The sequence below is a fragment of the Canis lupus genome, chromosome 8 (genome assembly GCF_011100685.1).
Source record: "Canis lupus familiaris isolate Mischka breed German Shepherd chromosome 8, alternate assembly UU_Cfam_GSD_1.0, whole genome shotgun sequence".
In the NCBI taxonomy this organism is placed as follows: domain Eukaryota; kingdom Metazoa; phylum Chordata; class Mammalia; order Carnivora; family Canidae; genus Canis; species Canis lupus.
Window position 1 is genome coordinate 38,470,114 of NC_049229.1, and position 19,114 is coordinate 38,489,227.

Sequence of the window (19,114 nt, forward strand, 5' to 3'; positions counted from 1 at the left end):
TTGATCAAGTCCCATATCAGATTCTGCTCAGCAGGGAGTCTGCTTCTCCTTCTTCCTTTGTCCCTCCCATTCTACTCATGTTCTCTCTCATGGCACACTCTCTCTCAAATAAAATCTTAAAAAAAAAAAAAAAAAAAAGATTTTATTTATGGATTTGAGAGAGAGAGCAGCTCTCAGTCTTTACCTTTTTTTTTTTTTTAAGGTTTTATTTATTCATGAGAGACAGAGAGAGGCAGAAACACAGGTAGAGGGGAGATGCAGGCTCCATGCAGGGAGCCCGATGTGGGATTTGAGTGGGATTTGAGTGGGATTTGAGTGGGATTTGATCCGGGGACTCCAGGATCATGCCCTGGGCCAAAGGCAGCACTTAACTGTTGAGCCATCCAGGCATCCCTCAGTCTTTAACTTAAAAGGTTAATTCTTTATAGTTTCTTAATGATTTTACAGCACAGAAGCGGCACGAGCAAGAGGAGAGAGTGGGAGAGGGACAGAATCTCAAGCAGACTCCTTGCTGAGCACAGAGCCCAACAATGGGACTCCATCTCACGACCCTGAGATCAAAACCTGAGCCATTGGGACGCCTGGGTGGCTCGGTGGTTGAGCATCTGCTTTCAGCTCAGGGCGTGATCCCAGTTTGGGGATCGAGTTCTGCATCGGGCTCCCTGCAAGAAGCCTGCTTCTCCCTCTGACTCTGCCTCTGCGTGTCTCATAAATTTTTTTTTTTTAAGAGAGAGAGAGAGAGAGAGGCAGAGGCAGAGACATAGGCAGAGGGAGAAGCAGGCTCCATGCACCAGGAGCCCGACGTGGGATTCGATCCCGGGTCTCCAGGATCGCGCCCTGGGCCAAAGGCAGGCGCCAAACCGCTGCGCCACCCAGGGATCCCGCGTGTCTCATGAATTAAACGACCTGAGCCGAAACCAAGAGTCAGATGCTTAAATGACTGAGAGACTGTAGCACTCCTACTATTAAAGAAATATTATGAAACTTTTCTCTCTAAAAGTACATAATTGGAGCCCAAAGTCAGTTGGAACTCTAAAACAATTCTTTAGTGTCTTCTATACTGAAAACAGTACTCTGATTTTGAATAAAATGCTTCATAGGAAAATCCTACTAGAATGAAAATCCTAGACATATTTTTATAAATCTCTATCAGATAATACAAAGGTTAAATGCATAGAAGGCAAACAAAACAAAACACCCTTCAATTCTGAATTTGGCTTTTATTTTAAAATACACCTAGCATGGAACTATTATAGGACAGAAAATAATAAACCACAAAGAAATGGAATATTTTCAAATACCTTTTAAGTTAGATATAAAAATCAATAAGATAGCATAGACCCAGATTATGGGAAATAGTCCCTAAAATTCAATTCATTAGACACATTTTGAAAGAAAAGTTCTTTGCACATTTTCCAACGTACCGATATGTTCCTAAGTGCCTTGGTTTCCTACTAATAGGTAAAGGTCCCAAATTTAGTTGCTTTATTTAAAATTATCAGATTCAATGTTGGTAAAAATTACCATGTCCCTAAATTCTCAATCAGAATTATAAAAATATGAGCTCAAATAGTTATGCTGTCCAAAATAGAAACATCTTAAGTGATAATTCTGGATAATCAGACAGATATTGCACTAAAGTCAGTAATTCCATACCTGATGCTCATTTATATGGAAAGTTAATTCTCTTCTTTATGAAAAAACTTACTACAAATAAACTTAATGTTAACCTAGCTACAATTACACTTCAAAATATAAAGGCACAGACAGAAGAATAAAGAATAGTTTAATACAATACCCAAATTTTCCACTCTGAAAATAATAAAAATCGAAAAATAATAGGATCTGAAATACTGATACTTTTAGATTTTATAATTTACCTTAAGTAGCTAATAAATGGGTATTAAAAGTTAACACTGCTAAATCCAATCCTTTCCAAATAATTTAGAAAAACGATTTGTTTACAAATGAAGCCTGTGCATTGTCCCATCTATAAATTTCAGTTACATTTCCATTCACTGGAAATATCTACCTGCAGTATAAACAATCAAGACAATGTACAAAAAATATATCTTGTTCCTATAACTTACAATGCACAGAAAAATACCTACAAAAATGGAAATATTTATCCATTCAGCTTCCCAATAAATCAGAAAGTTTAGCCCATTCCACATTTCTTTCCAAATAAAGGCTAAAGAATTACGAGTGGGTTACTTCTAGCCCTGTTAATTTGACATGTATTTTTAAAATATTTGCCTGATTATATGTAACTTAAGATAAAGTTTAGTATCTTATTTTTATATCACAGTATACATGGCATTTCTTAATCCAGCAACAGAAAGGCACAATTAGCAAGCAATAAAATTCAGTACCTGAATTATTAAACTGATGTCCAGAACTGCAAATAAAGTACATTCAACAGTGTACAGAACTTAAAAAAAAAAAAAGAATAAAAAACCGAATTTTTCTGAAAATTTGGTCCATTAAAAATGCCTCCCATGTTCAATATCATGGGTAACATGAAAGATGATGGCAGTGTAAAAAGAGGCAGTAAATCATTATGTGGTGGTATATGAATTCTGGCCTAGTAATTATGCAATTAGGAAATGGCTCCCATAGTAAATAAATGTTAAATATATCTGTTAACAACGTGCCAGTATTAAGTCCAGATATACAGGCACATTGTTTGCATATTATTATTGATTTTATAATTCAGCCCCACAGTTTAAAATAACTTAGGTATATTATTTCATATATAACATATATTAGATACATATTTGCCCATTATGTATCTTAATATATATTATATATAACTCCAATTCATAACAGCATAAAACTCTCCAAACATTACATGAACATTCAAAATGGATACTTATCATTTTCTCCGTGTTTAAAATAGCTCAGGTCACCTAAAACAATATCTGGATGTGCAATGACAAAATGCACCAATTCTTATGAATTTACTTAAATAATTATTTAAGTTAAATTCCTGCAAAAGCCTAACTCTGATTTGGCTTTTAACTAGAATATATTTTTAGATATCAGTAACTGATACCCTCCTTTCTTATAAACACTATTTCTCCATCAAGAGATACCAATGAAGAAAAATATGTAAGGAACAAAAAATGTGATAGAGAAACCAACCATTCCATAGGTAATATACCGATAAGGAAGTTCAACTTCCATGTGTTGTCTTGCTTTTCGAACATCATCACATGGTATATTGAAGATTTTACAGGCTAAAGGAATGGTGATCTTTTTCATTATATCTCTGACTATTAGTACAAATACCATCCCAATTAGGATCCTCAATATGGCTTTTCCACACAGAGTCATAGTAATGGGGGGCCTAGCTAACGGTAGAATATCCAGAGAAGGATCTAATATTAGACCCATGTTATAGGTAACATGAGATCCACATGCAATTCCAGCACCACTTCCTAGAATCTCAGCTGTGTCTCCTCGGGATGTACTCCAGGTGTCAAGAGTGAAAGAAAAGATTCCCAAGGCTAAGTGAAGCCCGATGATGATTAATGGAGCATATTTGTGAGTTTGGTTGAAGTTGTCAATCAGGTCCACAAATGGATAGAAGATAATTAAGATTAAAATCGTATATAGGAATCCAGCAATAATATCCTGGGAAAAGAGAAGAGTTGTTTAGTATACTACGACTTTTGACATTTAAAAATGTATATTTCACATTTTAAATATTAATAAATATAAAATTTTAATGTCACATTTTCAAAGTAAAGCTTACTAACTGAACATATGATCAGTAATAAAACCTTTAGTGATAATAAAAAGATTTAACAATAATAATAAAAGTATTTTTTCATAATTCCCCCTTTTTATAAATTACATTCTATACTACACAAAGATTTATATTTAAGCCCCCAACAATAAACTATGCCTAAATTTTATAGTTTTTATTTCTGGGAAAAAAGACTATACAGCTGACCCTTAATATGAGGATTAGGGGAGCCAACCCCCACACACTGTGAAAATTGACATATAACTTTGACTCCCTCAAAACTTAACTGATAGCATACTGTTGACCCAAAGCCTTACTGATAACAACACATATTTTTAAAGGTTATATGTATTATATACTGTATTCTTACAATAAAGCCAGAGAAAAGAAAATGTTAAAATCATGAGACAATACATTCAGTCCTATAAAAAATTCTGCACATAAGGAGACCTGTAAAATTCAAACCCATGTTGTTAAAGGGTCAACAACAGCTTAATGTTTTTCTGTCTTAAAATTTTTATTATGCAATAATTGGTACACATAAAAAGATAGGTAGAGTGTATATGAAGTTATAAAATTAATATCTAGGAAATCATTGCCCCCAACAAGATCGTAATATTATATTGAATCTTTACAGAAGTTAACATTAAATCTTCAAGATTCATTCATTATATGTAGTTGTAGGTCATTCACTTCCACAACTGTGTAACACTTTGTTATGTGATTATACAGTTTATTTATCCGTTTTCCCACTGATGGTTACTTAACTTTTTTTTTTTAAGTTTTGGATTAGTTTATTGGTTATGGTTGAGCTCGAGTGCTTTCTCAATTGGTATCTATTCTTAAGCCAACCAGGAATATTAGAAACAGTGCTACTATGTTCTTTGTTTCTGTATTGCCTGGTATGGGTCTGCAAGCCTTTCCTAGGAACAGAATGGCAGAATCATAGGATATGTGCATGTTCTATTTTATAAGACAATAAAAAAAATTTCCAAAATGTTTACAAAAATTTACATCTCCTCAACTGTTGGCATTTCTTGATGTTTAACTTGGATTTTCCTGATTAGTAAGTATCTTTTCATAAATTTATGGGTTATTCCTTGTGTAATGTATATTTGTGTCTTTTTGCAACTGTTCTTTTAGATTTTTTTTCTTGCTGACTTACATGATTTTTTTCATATGATCTTTGTATAAATCCTTTTTCAACAAAATCTTTTATCAATAATATGTTCTGTAAACATCTTTTTTGGATTTTATGGCCTGCCTTTTCATTTTCTTTAGTCTTTTGATGAACGGAAGTTCTAAATTTTAAGGTAATCACATTTATTATTTACTGCTTAAGAAAGCCTTCCCTGCCACAAGATCGTAAAGATATGTTCTGAAATGTTTAAGTTTGCCTTTTACACTTAAGACTTCAGTATACTCCCAAATTCTTGGTATTGTCCTCACTTTTTATTGAACTGCTGCACAGTTTTTTATTGAACTGCTCCACCTTATTGTGGATCAGCAAAGTCAACAGTACAATGCATTGTTCTAAACAATATAAAACTCTAAATAAGAATACTATGAAATATAAGAATAGCTAAAGATATAGACAATTGCTAAAGAGAGAAAGAACTGAATGTGCAGCTAAAACTTTTATGGAAATTATCTTCTTTAACCATTGCCTTCCTAGGAAGCTTGGCACATTGTAGACACTCAAATATATATTGGATGAATGAACAAATGAATTCTTTATAGGATTTATCTATTCTAACAAAATCTACTAAATTACTTGGAAGTGAGTATCTTTACTCTGTTATTCAACAATTACAACAATTACAATCATTAGAAAAGCATTTTAAAAATTTATTTCTATATAGAACAATTTTTATGGATATTTTCTGATTCTAAAATATGAAATGAGATTATTTAAAAGTAATTATACTCTTTTTATATAAATGCTGTGATAGTAAGTCAAAGAAAGATATAATCACTTAGCAAAAACTAAAGAACTAAGGCAAAAATTTCACTTGTGTATTCAAACTCCTTAGAAGGACGTTTCACATCTGGCTTCTGCCTATCATAATGCTTCAATGACAGAGGCACCTGGCTGGCTTAGTCCATGAAGCATGTGACTGTTGATCTCAGGGTTTTGAGCTCAAGCCCCACATTGGGTGTAGAGATTACTTTAAAAACAAAATAATAACAACCTTAAAAAATAATGCTTCAATGCCAAATCCCATAATGAATTTAGAGACTTTATTTTCTCTCATCTTCGGATTACCGTTCCTTCCATATTTTAGACAAACTATTACATATCCTTTGAGATTCTGCTCAGGTACCTATCACCTCCATAAACTTTCTCTTCCTACCCCATAATAAGGAATTTTCCTCCTCTTTACTCCATAGCATCTTCTACAAACCTGTCAGAATAGTTACCACATGGCTTTCCTTTCTATTTCTACCAGAAAACCAAAGGTTCACAATCCCTGTGCCCTTTAAAAAAAATCACTCAGGAACTTTACAAATATTGATGCCTGGGCCAATCCTCAGAGATTCTGACTGAATTGAAGTGGGAGTAGGCCATCAATTTTTTTTCTTAAAAAAAGCTCCCCAGTGATTCCATTTTGCAGCCCCAATTGAGAATCATGGCATTACATATTTATATTACATATTACATATGTAGACAATAATTTCTCAAAGGCAAAGACTACCTTATTTATACATATATGCCAATGGCTGGCACACAGTAAGGAGGCAATAAATATTTGTTAAACTAAGAATAATTCTTTGGACTTATCATATAATCTTGCTTGATAAGAACTCTGTAAGAGAAATAGAGGAAACAATTTTTCAACTTGGGCTAAAGACATTTTCAGAGAATAATATTTTCTGTACTGAAAACACTGCTGTAATACTTTAATATTTTATGTAACTGCATTTAGGCTTACAAATACAATCTCATTTTGCTCTTTTGTCCCCAGAATAAATATTAAAAGTGTCTTTTCTCTGCTTTCAAGGAGTGTCCAAATTTTTTTTTTGGAGTGTCCAAATTTGATTAAAATATTTATGGTTACCTTAATTAGCCACTTTTTAAAGAAAATGAGACTACTGTCATACAGCTAGGTATTTAATCTTATGGATTGAAAGTGCTCAATACATTTGTTGAAAAAAATGATTCTCAGCATTGGAGTGAAAAACTAAATTTTTAACATTTTTTTTGAACATGAGGTCTGTGAAAATTCACTGATACATACTAAAAGTTACCCAAGAATTCTTATTAACTAAATTTTACTGCAGTTACTCAAAGATTCCAAAAGTGACCCAAAATCTGATCATACTTTTGGACATGGAGCTCTCAAATTATGTGACTATCACACCTCTATTCTTTGTATTTCATATCACTAATTGCCATTTAATTAACTTTTATGAGATTATGTTCCTTTGGTTGCTATCTTACCCTTTCTTCCCTACCTTGCAATTAAAGGCATGAGTCTTGCAAAATAATTATAAGATTATGGCTACCAGGATAGAAGCTGTTGCTTTATTTTTTATTAAATTTCATGACTGATTCAAAAATTTCAGAATATGCTAATGTAGAAGTGTTCTGAGTCTTGTAATTCTTACATAGAATGTGTACCAAGTCAGAAGTTTTAAATAAAAAGAAGTTTTAATAAATGACAGTTAATGAGTTTTTTACATAAAACTATATATAATAACATTTACTGTTAGATTAAATGAAAGGAAGGCTTGCTAGCTCCAAAGTTAGCTTTTTTTATTTTTTATTTTTTTATATATTTTTTTAATTTTTATTTATTTATGATAGTCACAGAGAGAGAGAGAGAGAGAGAGAGAGAGGCAGAGGGAGAAGCAGGCTCCATGCACCGGGAGCCCGACATGGGATTCGATCCCGGGTCTCCAGGATCGCGCCCTGGGCCAAAGGCAGGCACTAAACCGCTGTGCCACCCAGGGATCCCTCTTTTTTTTTTTTTTAAGATTTTATTTATTTATTCATGAGAGATACACAGAGAAAGGCAGAGACCCAGGCAGAGGGAGAAGCAGGCTCCACACAGGGAGCCCAATGTGGGACTCAATCCTGAGTCTCCAGGATCAGGCCCTGGGCTGAATGTGGTGCTAAACCACTGAGCCACCTGGGCTGCCCTCCTATAAAAGTTTTATACTACCTTAAAAAAAATGATAAAGACTAATCAATTAAATGACTTTTGGGATCCCTGGGTGGCGCAGCGCTTTAGCGCCTGCCTTTGGCCCAGGGCGCGATCTTGGAGACCCAGGATCGAATCCCACATCGGGCTCCCGGTGCTTGGAGCCTGCTTCTCCCTCTGCCTATGTCTCTGCCTCTCTCTCTCTCTCTCTCTGTGACTATCATAAATAAATAAAAAATTTTTTAAAAAATGACTTTTAAAGATTTTTTCTTTACATTTGATCACGTTTTAAAATATAGTTACTTTTATTTTTTTTTTAATATTTTATTTATTTATGACAGATAGAGAGAGAGAGAGGCAGAGACACAGGCAGAGGGAGAAGCAGGCTCCATGCACCGGGAGCCCGATGTGGGATTTGATCCCGGGTCTCCAGGTTCACGCCCTGGGCCAAAGGCAGGCGCCAAACCGCTGCGCCACCCAGGGATCCCTATAGTTACTTTTAAAGTTTTATTTATTCATTTAAGTAATCCCTATACCCAATGTGGGGTTCAAACTCACAACCTCAAGATCAAGAATCACAAGCTCACTCCTCTGACTGAGCTGGCCCAGGTGCCCCTACATTTGATCACTTTAAGAATTCTTTAAAATAACTCATAAAAATTATAATTCTACAAATCTATTTCAGTACAACACAAAATATCCAGTATTTGTTGTCCTCTCTTTTTTTTTTTTTTTTTTTTTAGAGTTGCAGGAATATTAAACTATACAAATCTGGGGTACCTGGCTGGCTTAGTGGTTGAGCATCTGCCTTTGACTCAGGTCGTGATCCTAGGGTCCTAGGGTTGAGTCCCACATCAGGCTCCCTGCAGGGAGCCTGCTTCTCCCTCTGCCTGTGTCTCTTCCTCTCTCTCAGTGTCTCTCATGAATAAGTAAATAAAATCTTAAAAAAAAAAAGACTATACAAATCTACCTCCTTTTCAGATTGAGTTATTATTTATGATATTACCCTGAGTAGTGAAGGGTAAACTGAATTTCCATGCAACAGAACCAGGTGCATGGGTGGTTCAGTGGTAGAATTCTCCATGCAACAGAACCAGAGGAAGGAACAACTGAATTCAGGACATAAACATGATGGCTATCATTGTGGTATCAAATAATTTTAGATACCAGTTAGCTATAGATAACTTATATGCCCTCAAACTAATAGTAATTACACATTAGAATATTCAGGCTTATCAAATTTATGGCAGAAATATCAAATACCATAAACTTAATAAAGTTTATTACATACTAAATCTAAAGTTTTATCCTCTTCATTTCTTCTGATCAGGAAATAGACCTAGAGAGGCCAGTGATTTGCTAAGATTAGAATTCAGGGCTCCTGTCATATCCTAGTGAGTTGTTGAGTTTTTTTTCAATTATAACATATTTTAGGTGTCCTGCTTCTAATTTCAGTATGTCAGTGATGCCAACAGTTCCAAACAACAAAATGTTTTGTTAGAATGCATTTTATTTGATTATTAAGGCACTATTAAAGATAGATTTTGAATTGTTTATCTTTAATTAAAATTCAAATTTAAAATGTGATCATTAAAAAAAAAACTAGAAAATACAGATAAACAATAACAAATACTTATTACCCAGGAATAGTCACTCTTAAGATTCTGAATGTTGACTGTTCCAGACCTTTCTTTATAATGTTTTTGGGTTTTTGAGGGGTTTTTGGTTGGTTGTTTGGATTTCTATTTCTTGTTATAAAAATGGGTTTGACTAGTACATATTGCTTTATAATCTCATTAATATCTTTCTAAAAAGACTTTCCACATATAGACATATAAGTTTTCAGTATAATTTTGGGTAAATGGATTTATAGCCTATTCATAATGTTACTAATGCAGAAGCAAAATAATAGTTTGACAAGTTCCCAGTCTAGTAACTTAAAAATGGCCTGCATTTTTATGAATTTAAATTTTGAGAGCTAGGTTTTATAATAAGTAAAGGAAAAGATATAGTAACTCCTCTATACTTTTCCTGGAATTAAAAAAATCCATTTAGGAAAGTAGGTAGATGTTGGAAATAAACTAAGCTGTTGCTTTTTGTGTTGTAACAATAACAACAATGCTTAGGGCAAATACTGAATGAAGTGTTCATTTTAAATTATTTAGAACACATTATCACAGAACTCTGTTCTTATGTTAATGAAGACACATCTGCTTAGATACTATGGTATCTAAGCACCTATTAACAACTTGTAGGGCACTAGCTGCCTATAGTTCCATACTCTTTCACAATAAATAGTAAAGATACAAATTATGAATAAGAATATAGTTCAAAATGCAGGTAATAGGAAAGCCTGGGTGGCTTAGCAGTTGAGGATCTGACTTCGGCTCTGGGCATGATCCCAGATCTGAGGATGGAGGATCAAGTCCTGTATCCAGCTACCTGTATGGAGCCTGCTTCTCCTTCTGCGTATGTCTCTGATTCTCTCTCTGTGTCTCTCATGAATAAATAAATAAAATCTTTAAAAAAAATGCAGGTAATTACTGAAGCATTACAATATAGGAAAAAAAATTGTGGGAATACATTAGATCCATAATGTAAACAAGGGGGATTCATTATAGTTATAATTTCATATATCAACTATCAAATAATAAGAAGCAATGTATTATTGATTAGGAAAAACTGTGGTCATAATACAGGATCATAATTTACATGTTTACAAGTTACCCATGATTTTACTTTTAAAAGGAAAACGGAAAAACAAAAGGAAAACAGAAATTTGTAATAATAAAATTCAGTAGCTGGTTTGAATAAAACTGATGTAACATTCAATGGGACAAGAAGGTTTTTGAATAAAGGACTAGAGTTATCAGATGCATGATTTGAAAAATAATACATCAATATTGTTTTTATGTCAGCTGATTCAAAAATAGACATCTAGTATGAACTGAACTAAACTCAGCTTGAATATTTGATCAATCCACTAAACATCAGTTTTTTTAAAGAACATATCTTTTAGATTATATATTCAACATAATCAGATTCTTATTATACTTTTTATTATGATAATGAACCGAGGGGTAATATTATATAATATCTTTCACTTCAAGAAATATCAGGGATCCATTTTTTGTCACTGAAAGATGCATAATCATTTGGTAGTTTTTTAGGAGTAATATTACTAACTTTTGGGACTGGAAGGGAATAACTAACAAGACACAGAAATGGATAACATTTTCTCTTGACAAATATTAGATCTGACCTAAAAAATATGATACACGGTCTCATTATAAAATTAGTAGAGATTAGTTAGAATTATGTGTAAATTCACAATTAGCATTAATGCAAATAGTTATAAAAAGTTGAATGCAAATAATTTGCTTATTAAAATAAATAGTATTTGCAATTTCTGGAAATTTACTAGTGAAGGGGCAGCTACTGGAAGTAAGCAATCTAAGTAAGAAATAGAAACCCAGTCTTTCTACAGCTATGAAACAAGCTAAGTAGGTATTTTTATGAGTAGAAAATTCTAAAAGGACAAGAATAATTTGTAACCAGTTGTAAATTTTTTTATTCTATGAGTTAGCTCATACTTTTTTTTTCCTGATCTTTTATCTACAAAATACATAATATGTTCAAAGAGTGTACAAAGATACACCATACTAGACGCAAGGGATAGAGAGAAAACATAGCTGCTTTTCTTATGTTGCTTATTATCTAGTAGGAGTCACAGATTTAAAAAAAAAAAAAACAACAACAATTGCAGTTTAGCATAAGTGCTGTGCCAGAATTATGCTCAAGATGCTCTGGGAGAAAGGTCACCGAATCAGTCTACAGAAACGAAAGATGGGGAATGTTACAAGGCTTTTAGGAGTTGAGAACATTTTTGTGAGTCTTGAGGAATGGATAAGATAGCGAGACAAAGAAAGGGAAAAGGGTATTCAAGCAGAAGTTTCGGCATTCCTTAAAGGTATGGAGATAAGAAACACCATTTGAGGAAACATAGGTCATTCAATATGACATCAGACTGGTGTTTTGGAAGTAAACTACAATAGGAGACTAAACACTGTATGGAGTGATGTCAGACTGGAAGTAGGGCCACTAATGAAGCTGTTACAGTAATCTGGGGAAGAGATAATGCATGCTAGAATTAAAGGAGTATCATTGGGAAGAGGAGGAAAGGAGGGGAGCAGGTGTGGCTAAAGAGTTACAGGCTCCCTTGCTGCTGCTTTTTAAACTGAATAGCATTCTCAAAATAAAATAACTGTTGTAAGCCCTAAAATACTGGTAGGAAAATGAAGAAAACTAGAGCTTAATATGTAAATATAAGTGGTTTAAGTTCATGTAGTTTCTAGTCACTGGGTATTCTTTAATCAGGAGAGCTCTCCTTGATTTCTGTATTCACATTGTTGGTTTTCACTCAGTGGGAGAAGAAGCAGAGAAGAAAATGAGAAGGAAAATCAAACAGACTGGAAGGAGGGAGAAACCTCTAATCTTGAGCATAATATTTGGTTATATGTGATTGCTGGAAACTGTTTCAATAAAATACATAATTACTAAGTTAAATGCTCACAAAACTCATGTTAACATACTCTTTTTGTAAAACAAAGATTTATAATAATATTTTTTCAGGCTTCCCATTAAAAAAAAGGCACTATGAACACAATGTTTTCCTTACCAGAATGGAGTGCATTCCCATGTAAATTCTACTTAGGCAAACTAGAGAACACCAGCAGGGAATAAGAATCAGTCCATATATAAGAGGATACTAAAGGGGAAAAAAAAGTAAAATTAGTTAAATAAATTAGGTTAAATATAAACAAGGAAATAAAAAACAAATTACTCTACCACAAACCCCACAAAAAACAAGAACTGTATTTTTACTCTTCATTGTATTCCTAGCACCTAACCCTGAACATGACACATAGCAGACAATGAAGAAATACTTTTGCAGGGGTGCCTGGGTGGCTCAGTCAGTTAAGCATCCAACTCTTGATTTCAGCTTAGGTCATGATCTCAGGGTCGTGAGATGGAGTCCTGCTTAAGATTCTCTCTCTCCTTCTACCCCTTCCCCCTAGCTTGTGCTTGCTTGCATGTGCATACTCACTCTCTCAAAAACAAACAAACAAAAAAAAACATATTTTTATATGCTTGAGTAAATGAATGAAATCTGGTATAATCCTCATTGTGAGAACTGGCTCATTTTCATTTCTTTAGTAAAGACTTAATCACCATCATGCTGCAGGAGAAAAGCAGGTAGGAGACATATTTTTTCATGTAGCTCCAAAATGAAATACCTCTGGAATAGTGCTAAATCTGATCCATGTAAGTGTCCTAGCTTCCCTGGGGACGAAGACTGAGCACCATCTCCCTCTTAGTTCCATCAATGACTGCTATTTGTAGTTTCTGTTGGTACTTCCCCATCTTGTATTCAACACCTTGTAATTAATTGGTTTTCCACTTCTGCCCCTCCACTAAAATTTCAACCTTTTTGAGAAAAACTGTGTGTGTGTGGGGGGGAATACTGGGATCAGAAAGTCATAAAAATGGAAAAACATAAAATGTAGACAACTCTTGGTATCAAGACTTACCTGAGTCTCCTTGTTTAGTGGGAAAGAGGCATGGTGGCAAGTTTGTAAAGGAAGAAAGAGAGGGACACACTTGAAGCAGTTTATGCCCTTAAGCTTCAAATGTCTCCATGAAATTGAAGCCAAGGTGGTTCAATTCAATAAGAAATCAATTTGGTTCAGTAAGTGGGGTTGAAAAAAAGGGAGTTAGTAAGGTTGTAAAAAAAGTGACAAAGATTTAGTACATAGTTATTTTGATTTGACTTCTCTACTGTATTTGACATGGCTACGACTTTCCTGAAAGTCTAAATACCCTTGATTTCTATAATAGCACATTCTGTTTCCTCTTTCACCATCTATTTTTGTCTGTTTTCCACATAAGAGCATATCTTCCTCTTCTTGTTTCTTAAACATTGGCATAAATAAATAAGGATTCTGCCCTTAGTAGTTATTGGTAGTCTCAGCTTTTCTTATTTTTTAACTACTATTTCGCATGCTGAAGACCTATCCACTTCTTTGCATTAAGAACCACAGCCAATGCCTTCACCTGCACCTGCTACTGCACATATCTTCACTTGCACATATCTCTCTATGGAGTTAATTAAACCCTCTGTTCTTCAAACCAGTGTCATCATCCTACTACCCAATCTTGTTCCTCCTCTCATATTCCCTATTTCATTTGGAACCTCATAATCCACATAATAGCCTAAATAAGAAATATGAATTATCCTTGATTCCTTCCTTATCCCTCATGTTCAACCAATAATCACATCTTGCTGTTTTCACCTAAGTATTTCTGTCATCCCTTTTCCACTCCCCTTAAGCCATCCTTATTCAGATCCTCATAGTTTCTTTTCTAGGCTCTCTTTCTCTAGCCATTCTTCAACATGCATAAGGAACTTGGTTAATGGCACAGACATGTAACTATATAATGTGGTAAGTGCTACGATAGTATACTAAAAATTCTGAGGAATTCTAAGGGAGGGGCACTTAATTTAAAGATGTTAACAAAGTCACCCAGATTACATAAGATCCAAGTTGTCCTGAGACATGAGTAGGATCTAATATTTAGAAAAAAGGACTACAGAGCAAAAAAATAATAAAAGGCATATAAGCAGCAGGAACATGAACAAAGGTGTGTGGGCAAGTAATTGTAAGCCGTATGGTTTTCTAGAAGAATAAGCTTATGCTCTAGCTGAGGAAGGCACTAAATAGTGAACACAAAATATGCAAATTATATATTTAAATATATGTGAATTATATAAGATGTGTTATGTACTATGTGTTCAAGTGTGTTAAATACTGTGGAGAAATAAAAGAACAGTTGTTGAAACAGTAATGTTCATCAAATATTCCTTCTGCTCCTCTACATTTTCAGGTTCCCTTGCAGTTAGATTGGGACCATGTAACCAGTTTAGCCAATGAGTTGGGAAAAAGTGACTTATGCCACTTTCAGTCATTCTATGATCTCTCTCTTCCTGATAGATGCAACCCTGGGAGCCACATGCTGAGATGTATCACAAAATAGGCAAACTTCAACCAGCCAGGGTCCCTGAAGTCTGGATGGTTTCACTGGTCATTTTACCTAACATTTTTAAAAGATTTAATATCAACCTTTCTCAAGCTCTTACAAAAAAACCCCAGAAGTGGGGGGAACAGTTCCTGACTCATTCTGTGAAGCCATTATTACCCTGATATCAAAACCAGACAAAGACATCATAAGAAAACTACAGACCAATATCCCTTGTAAATACAGGTACAGAAATAAAATATTAGCAAACCAAATCTAAGAGCTCATTAAAACTATTATACACCATGATGTATGGTGTGGGATTCATCCCAGAAAAGAGTGGTTCAACAAAGAGAAATCAATGTAATACATCAAAAATTGGGACACCTGGGTGGCTCAGCAGTTGAGCATCTGCCTTTGGCTCAGGGCGTGATCCCAGAGTTCCAGGATTGAGTCCCACATCAAGCTTCCTTCATGGAACCTGCTTCTCCCTCTGCACCCTCCCCCCCCCGCCGTGTGTCTCTCATGAATAAATAAAATCTTAAAAAAAAAAAAAAAGAAAAAATCAACATGATCATCAAATAATAAAAGCACTCAAAAAAACTAGGAAAGAAAGGAATTTCTTCAACGTGTTAAAGGGCACTTATGAACTACTTACAGATAACAAATTTAATGGTGACAGACTGAAAGGTTTCTCTCCAAGATGAGAAACAATACAAGGTATCTACCTCTCACTGCTGCTATTTAAGACTGTATTTAAAGTTCTAGCTAGAACAGATAGGCGAGAAAAAGAAAAGACATCTAAATTTGAAAAGACAAAGGAAAACTATCTCTATTCACAGATAACATGATTGAAAGAAAGAAAGCCCCCCAAAGAATCCACAAAAAACTACCAGAGTTAGTAAATGAATTCAGCAAAGTTGCATGGTATAAGATTAACACACACAAATCAGTTATGTTTCTGTACACCAGCATTGAACAATCTGAAAAGGAAATTAAGAAAATACTTAGAAATAAATTTAAGTAAGTAAAAGACTGGTACACTGAAGGCTACAAAATATTAATGGAAAAAGTTACAGACTCATCTTTGATAGAAGGTATATTTGTGCATTAGGATATAATAAAGCTTATGTATTCTCTATATGTACATATATTACATGTATATACATATATTAAAAATAATAGTATTTAATTATTGTCTCCTCAAGAATGTAAATTCCATGGGGGGAGGAACTTGAATCTCTTGTTCACTGCTGTATTATCGGTGACTACAATTAGTGTTTACATATAGTAGGCAGTCAGTAAGTACTTGTTAAATGAAGTAAACATAAGCCTTCAGCCACTAAGGGTATCAGTCTTACCTTATCACATTCATGATAACCTTGGGGTCAAAGGCCATTCAGTTCTTGGCCTCAAACCTGGGCCGCATGAACCTTTAGTTCTAAGAGCATCTCTGGAATCCATCACAATAAATTGCAGTCTGAAATCCTTTTAAGTAAACTTCAATAATTTCCAATACTTGTTTTAGAATAAACATTGTTAGGTAAGGATTCTGTAGCTTAAACTTTTAAAATTAATACACACTTTCTAAAACAAAGTAACCAAATTGTATAGAAATATAAAAACCATGTCCTACAATAGCACATTGTAAACTATATTTTGTATACTAAAAGCAAAACAAAGCAAAAAACTTAATCATAATAGCATGTCTTCCTTCTTAGTACATTCCATACTGGTAGGTTAGTATAGTGTATAACAATATACGGGTTCCAGGCACCTGGGTGGCTCAATTAAGTTTCTGCCTGTGGCTCAGGTCACGATCTCAGGGTCCTGGGATTGAGTTCTGCATCAGGCTCCCTGTTCAATGGGATGCTTCTCCCTCTCCTTCTGCCCCTCCTCCCACTTGTGTGCGTGCGCATGCTCTCTCTCTCTCTCTCTCTCTCTCTCTCAAATAATTTTTAAAAAATAATATGTGGGTTCAAAAAGGTAAAACAAAAACTGATCTATATGCAATCATTTAATGTACACATTAAGATAAATAAAAGATTTTATTTATTACAGACAGGGAGAAAGAGCACAAGTAGAGGGAGTAGGAGAAGGAGAAGCAAGCTCTCGGCTGAGCAGGGAGTCAATACCAGCGGACTTGATCCCAGGACTCTGTGATCCTGACCTGAGCCAGAGGCAAACACTTAACCAACTGAGCCATCCAGGTACCTCTGGAGCTCTTTTATGTATTAACAAAATGCTTTCCAGAAAGATTGTATCAATTTTTATTCCACTAGCAGTATTAGAACAAGGCAGATAGATCATTAATGTGGTATCCTTGTCATCTGTTGTTTATGCATACACTATCCATTTCTCAAATTCAAAATATAATTTTTTTCTGGAGCCTGCCTTTGTCCCATATTTAAATTACTATGAAAATTTTAAATTCTATTGAAGACAGTTTTTGCCATTGCTTTAATTGCAAGGCATCTTATGACCTTTTTTTTTTTTTTTACTAACCTCAATGAATGTGAATGGCAAATGACAAAATATAAAAACTAATTCTGATTATGTGTGATAAAGAGTTAAGGAAAGCGTATCACTTAGGAATAAAACCATTTGGTAGAACAACTGGAGGGAATGTTTAGATAAATGTTCCTGTAACAGGCTGTGCAATGAAAAGATTAGATAGTGGTATGAAATTAAAAGCGTCTAGGAGGTCATGTGATCTGTTTTCAGTTTGGTAAATTTTTTCTAATTTGAAAATGTGAAGGACTTGTAAATTTTTCTTTCAGCTTTTTTCATAAGACCTAAAGATTTAAGTAAAAACTTCTTATTTGAGGAAATAACAAATTTAGCAGGTAAAGCTCAATGTTCTCATAGAAAAGGAAAATAGAAACTAGGATTGTTTACCAAACTTAAAATTATTACCTTTTGTATAGTGATAAAAGTATAAAGTAACAAGCATGGTAAACTAGAAAAGGCATCAGAATAGGTCACTGGAAGAATATAATGCTAAGTGGTATTTAGCATCCCTGGGTCTGCTTCCTCATTTTTTTTTTTTTTTTTAAGATTTTATTTATTTATTCATGAGAGACACAGAGAGAAAGGCAGAGACACAGTCAGAGAGAGGAGAAGCAGACTCCATGCAGGGAGCCCGATGTGGGACTCGATCCCTGGACTCCAGGATCATGCCCTGGGCCAAAGGCAGACGCTCAACCACCCACCGAGCCACCCAGGCGTCCCTGCTTCCTCATTTGTAAAGGGAGGGGAGTGGAACTAATATCTTTAAGATCTCTTCTACCTCTAATTAAGTTTGTGCCTAGCCTCCATTCTAAGAAAAACCTAAATTAAAAAAATCTGAGTGATAATCTGCTTGACCCTAGGTATACAAGGAATTAAAAAACTCTTTATACATGAAGGACAGCTTAGTTATAGTGGTTAAGAGCTTAGACTTGGGAACTAGACTTCAGTATTTGAAACTCTCAGCTCCCTAACTTAATACCCGTTTAATTGTGGACTTTTCTTTGCCTCAGTTTCATTTAAATTAGAATATCTACCCCATTGGGTTGTTCTGATGATTAAATGAGCTAATATGTATAAAACTTTTAGAACAGTGCCTAGTACATAGTAAGTTGTATATTAGGTAAGATTAATCTATTAATACTTTAGTAAAGAACAAATCCACATTTATTTGTAACATCTGCCTAGAAATGAATTTTGGCTTCAAAAATTCCAGCCAATTTATTTGTCAAGTAAAGGATTGGGATGGGTAGGAATTAGGAATAGAGAGTGACAGTCAAGTGGAGAACAGAAAGACAAATATGTGTGTAGAAAGGTTGGTTAGTTCTTCCAGCTGGTCTTCTGCTGAATGAAGTCAGTTAATCGGAGAAGGACAATCATATGGTTTCACTCATTCTGAGAATATAAAAAATAGTGAAAGGGATTATAGGGGAAAGGAAGGAAGAAAATGAGTGGGAAAAATTAGAGAGGGTGACAAAACAAGAGAGACTCCTAACTCTGGAAAATGAATAAGGGATAGTGGAAGGGGAGGCAGCCAGGGGGATGGGGTGATGGGTGACGGGCACTGAGGAGAGCACTTGACAGAACAAGCACTGGGTGTTATACTATATGTTGGCAAATTGAACTTCAATAA

General features: G+C 34.5%; 1 protein-coding gene across 1 annotated transcript in view; it reads right to left on the reverse strand.

Annotated features, from left to right (window-relative positions):
* Window positions 1-1,200: 1,200 nt before the first annotated feature.
* SGPP1 (sphingosine-1-phosphate phosphatase 1) overlaps window positions 1,201-19,114 on the reverse strand; it is a 33,311-nt gene continuing 15,397 nt past the window's right edge. Inside the window, exons 2-3 of the mRNA XM_038544901.1 lie at window positions 12,575-12,664; window positions 1,201-3,636 (exon numbers count right to left, since the gene is read on the reverse strand). Of these exons, the coding sequence (XP_038400829.1) occupies window positions 3,085-3,636; window positions 12,575-12,664 (642 nt within the window). The 3' untranslated portion in view covers window positions 1,201-3,084. The remainder of the gene's footprint in view (window positions 3,637-12,574; window positions 12,665-19,114) is intronic.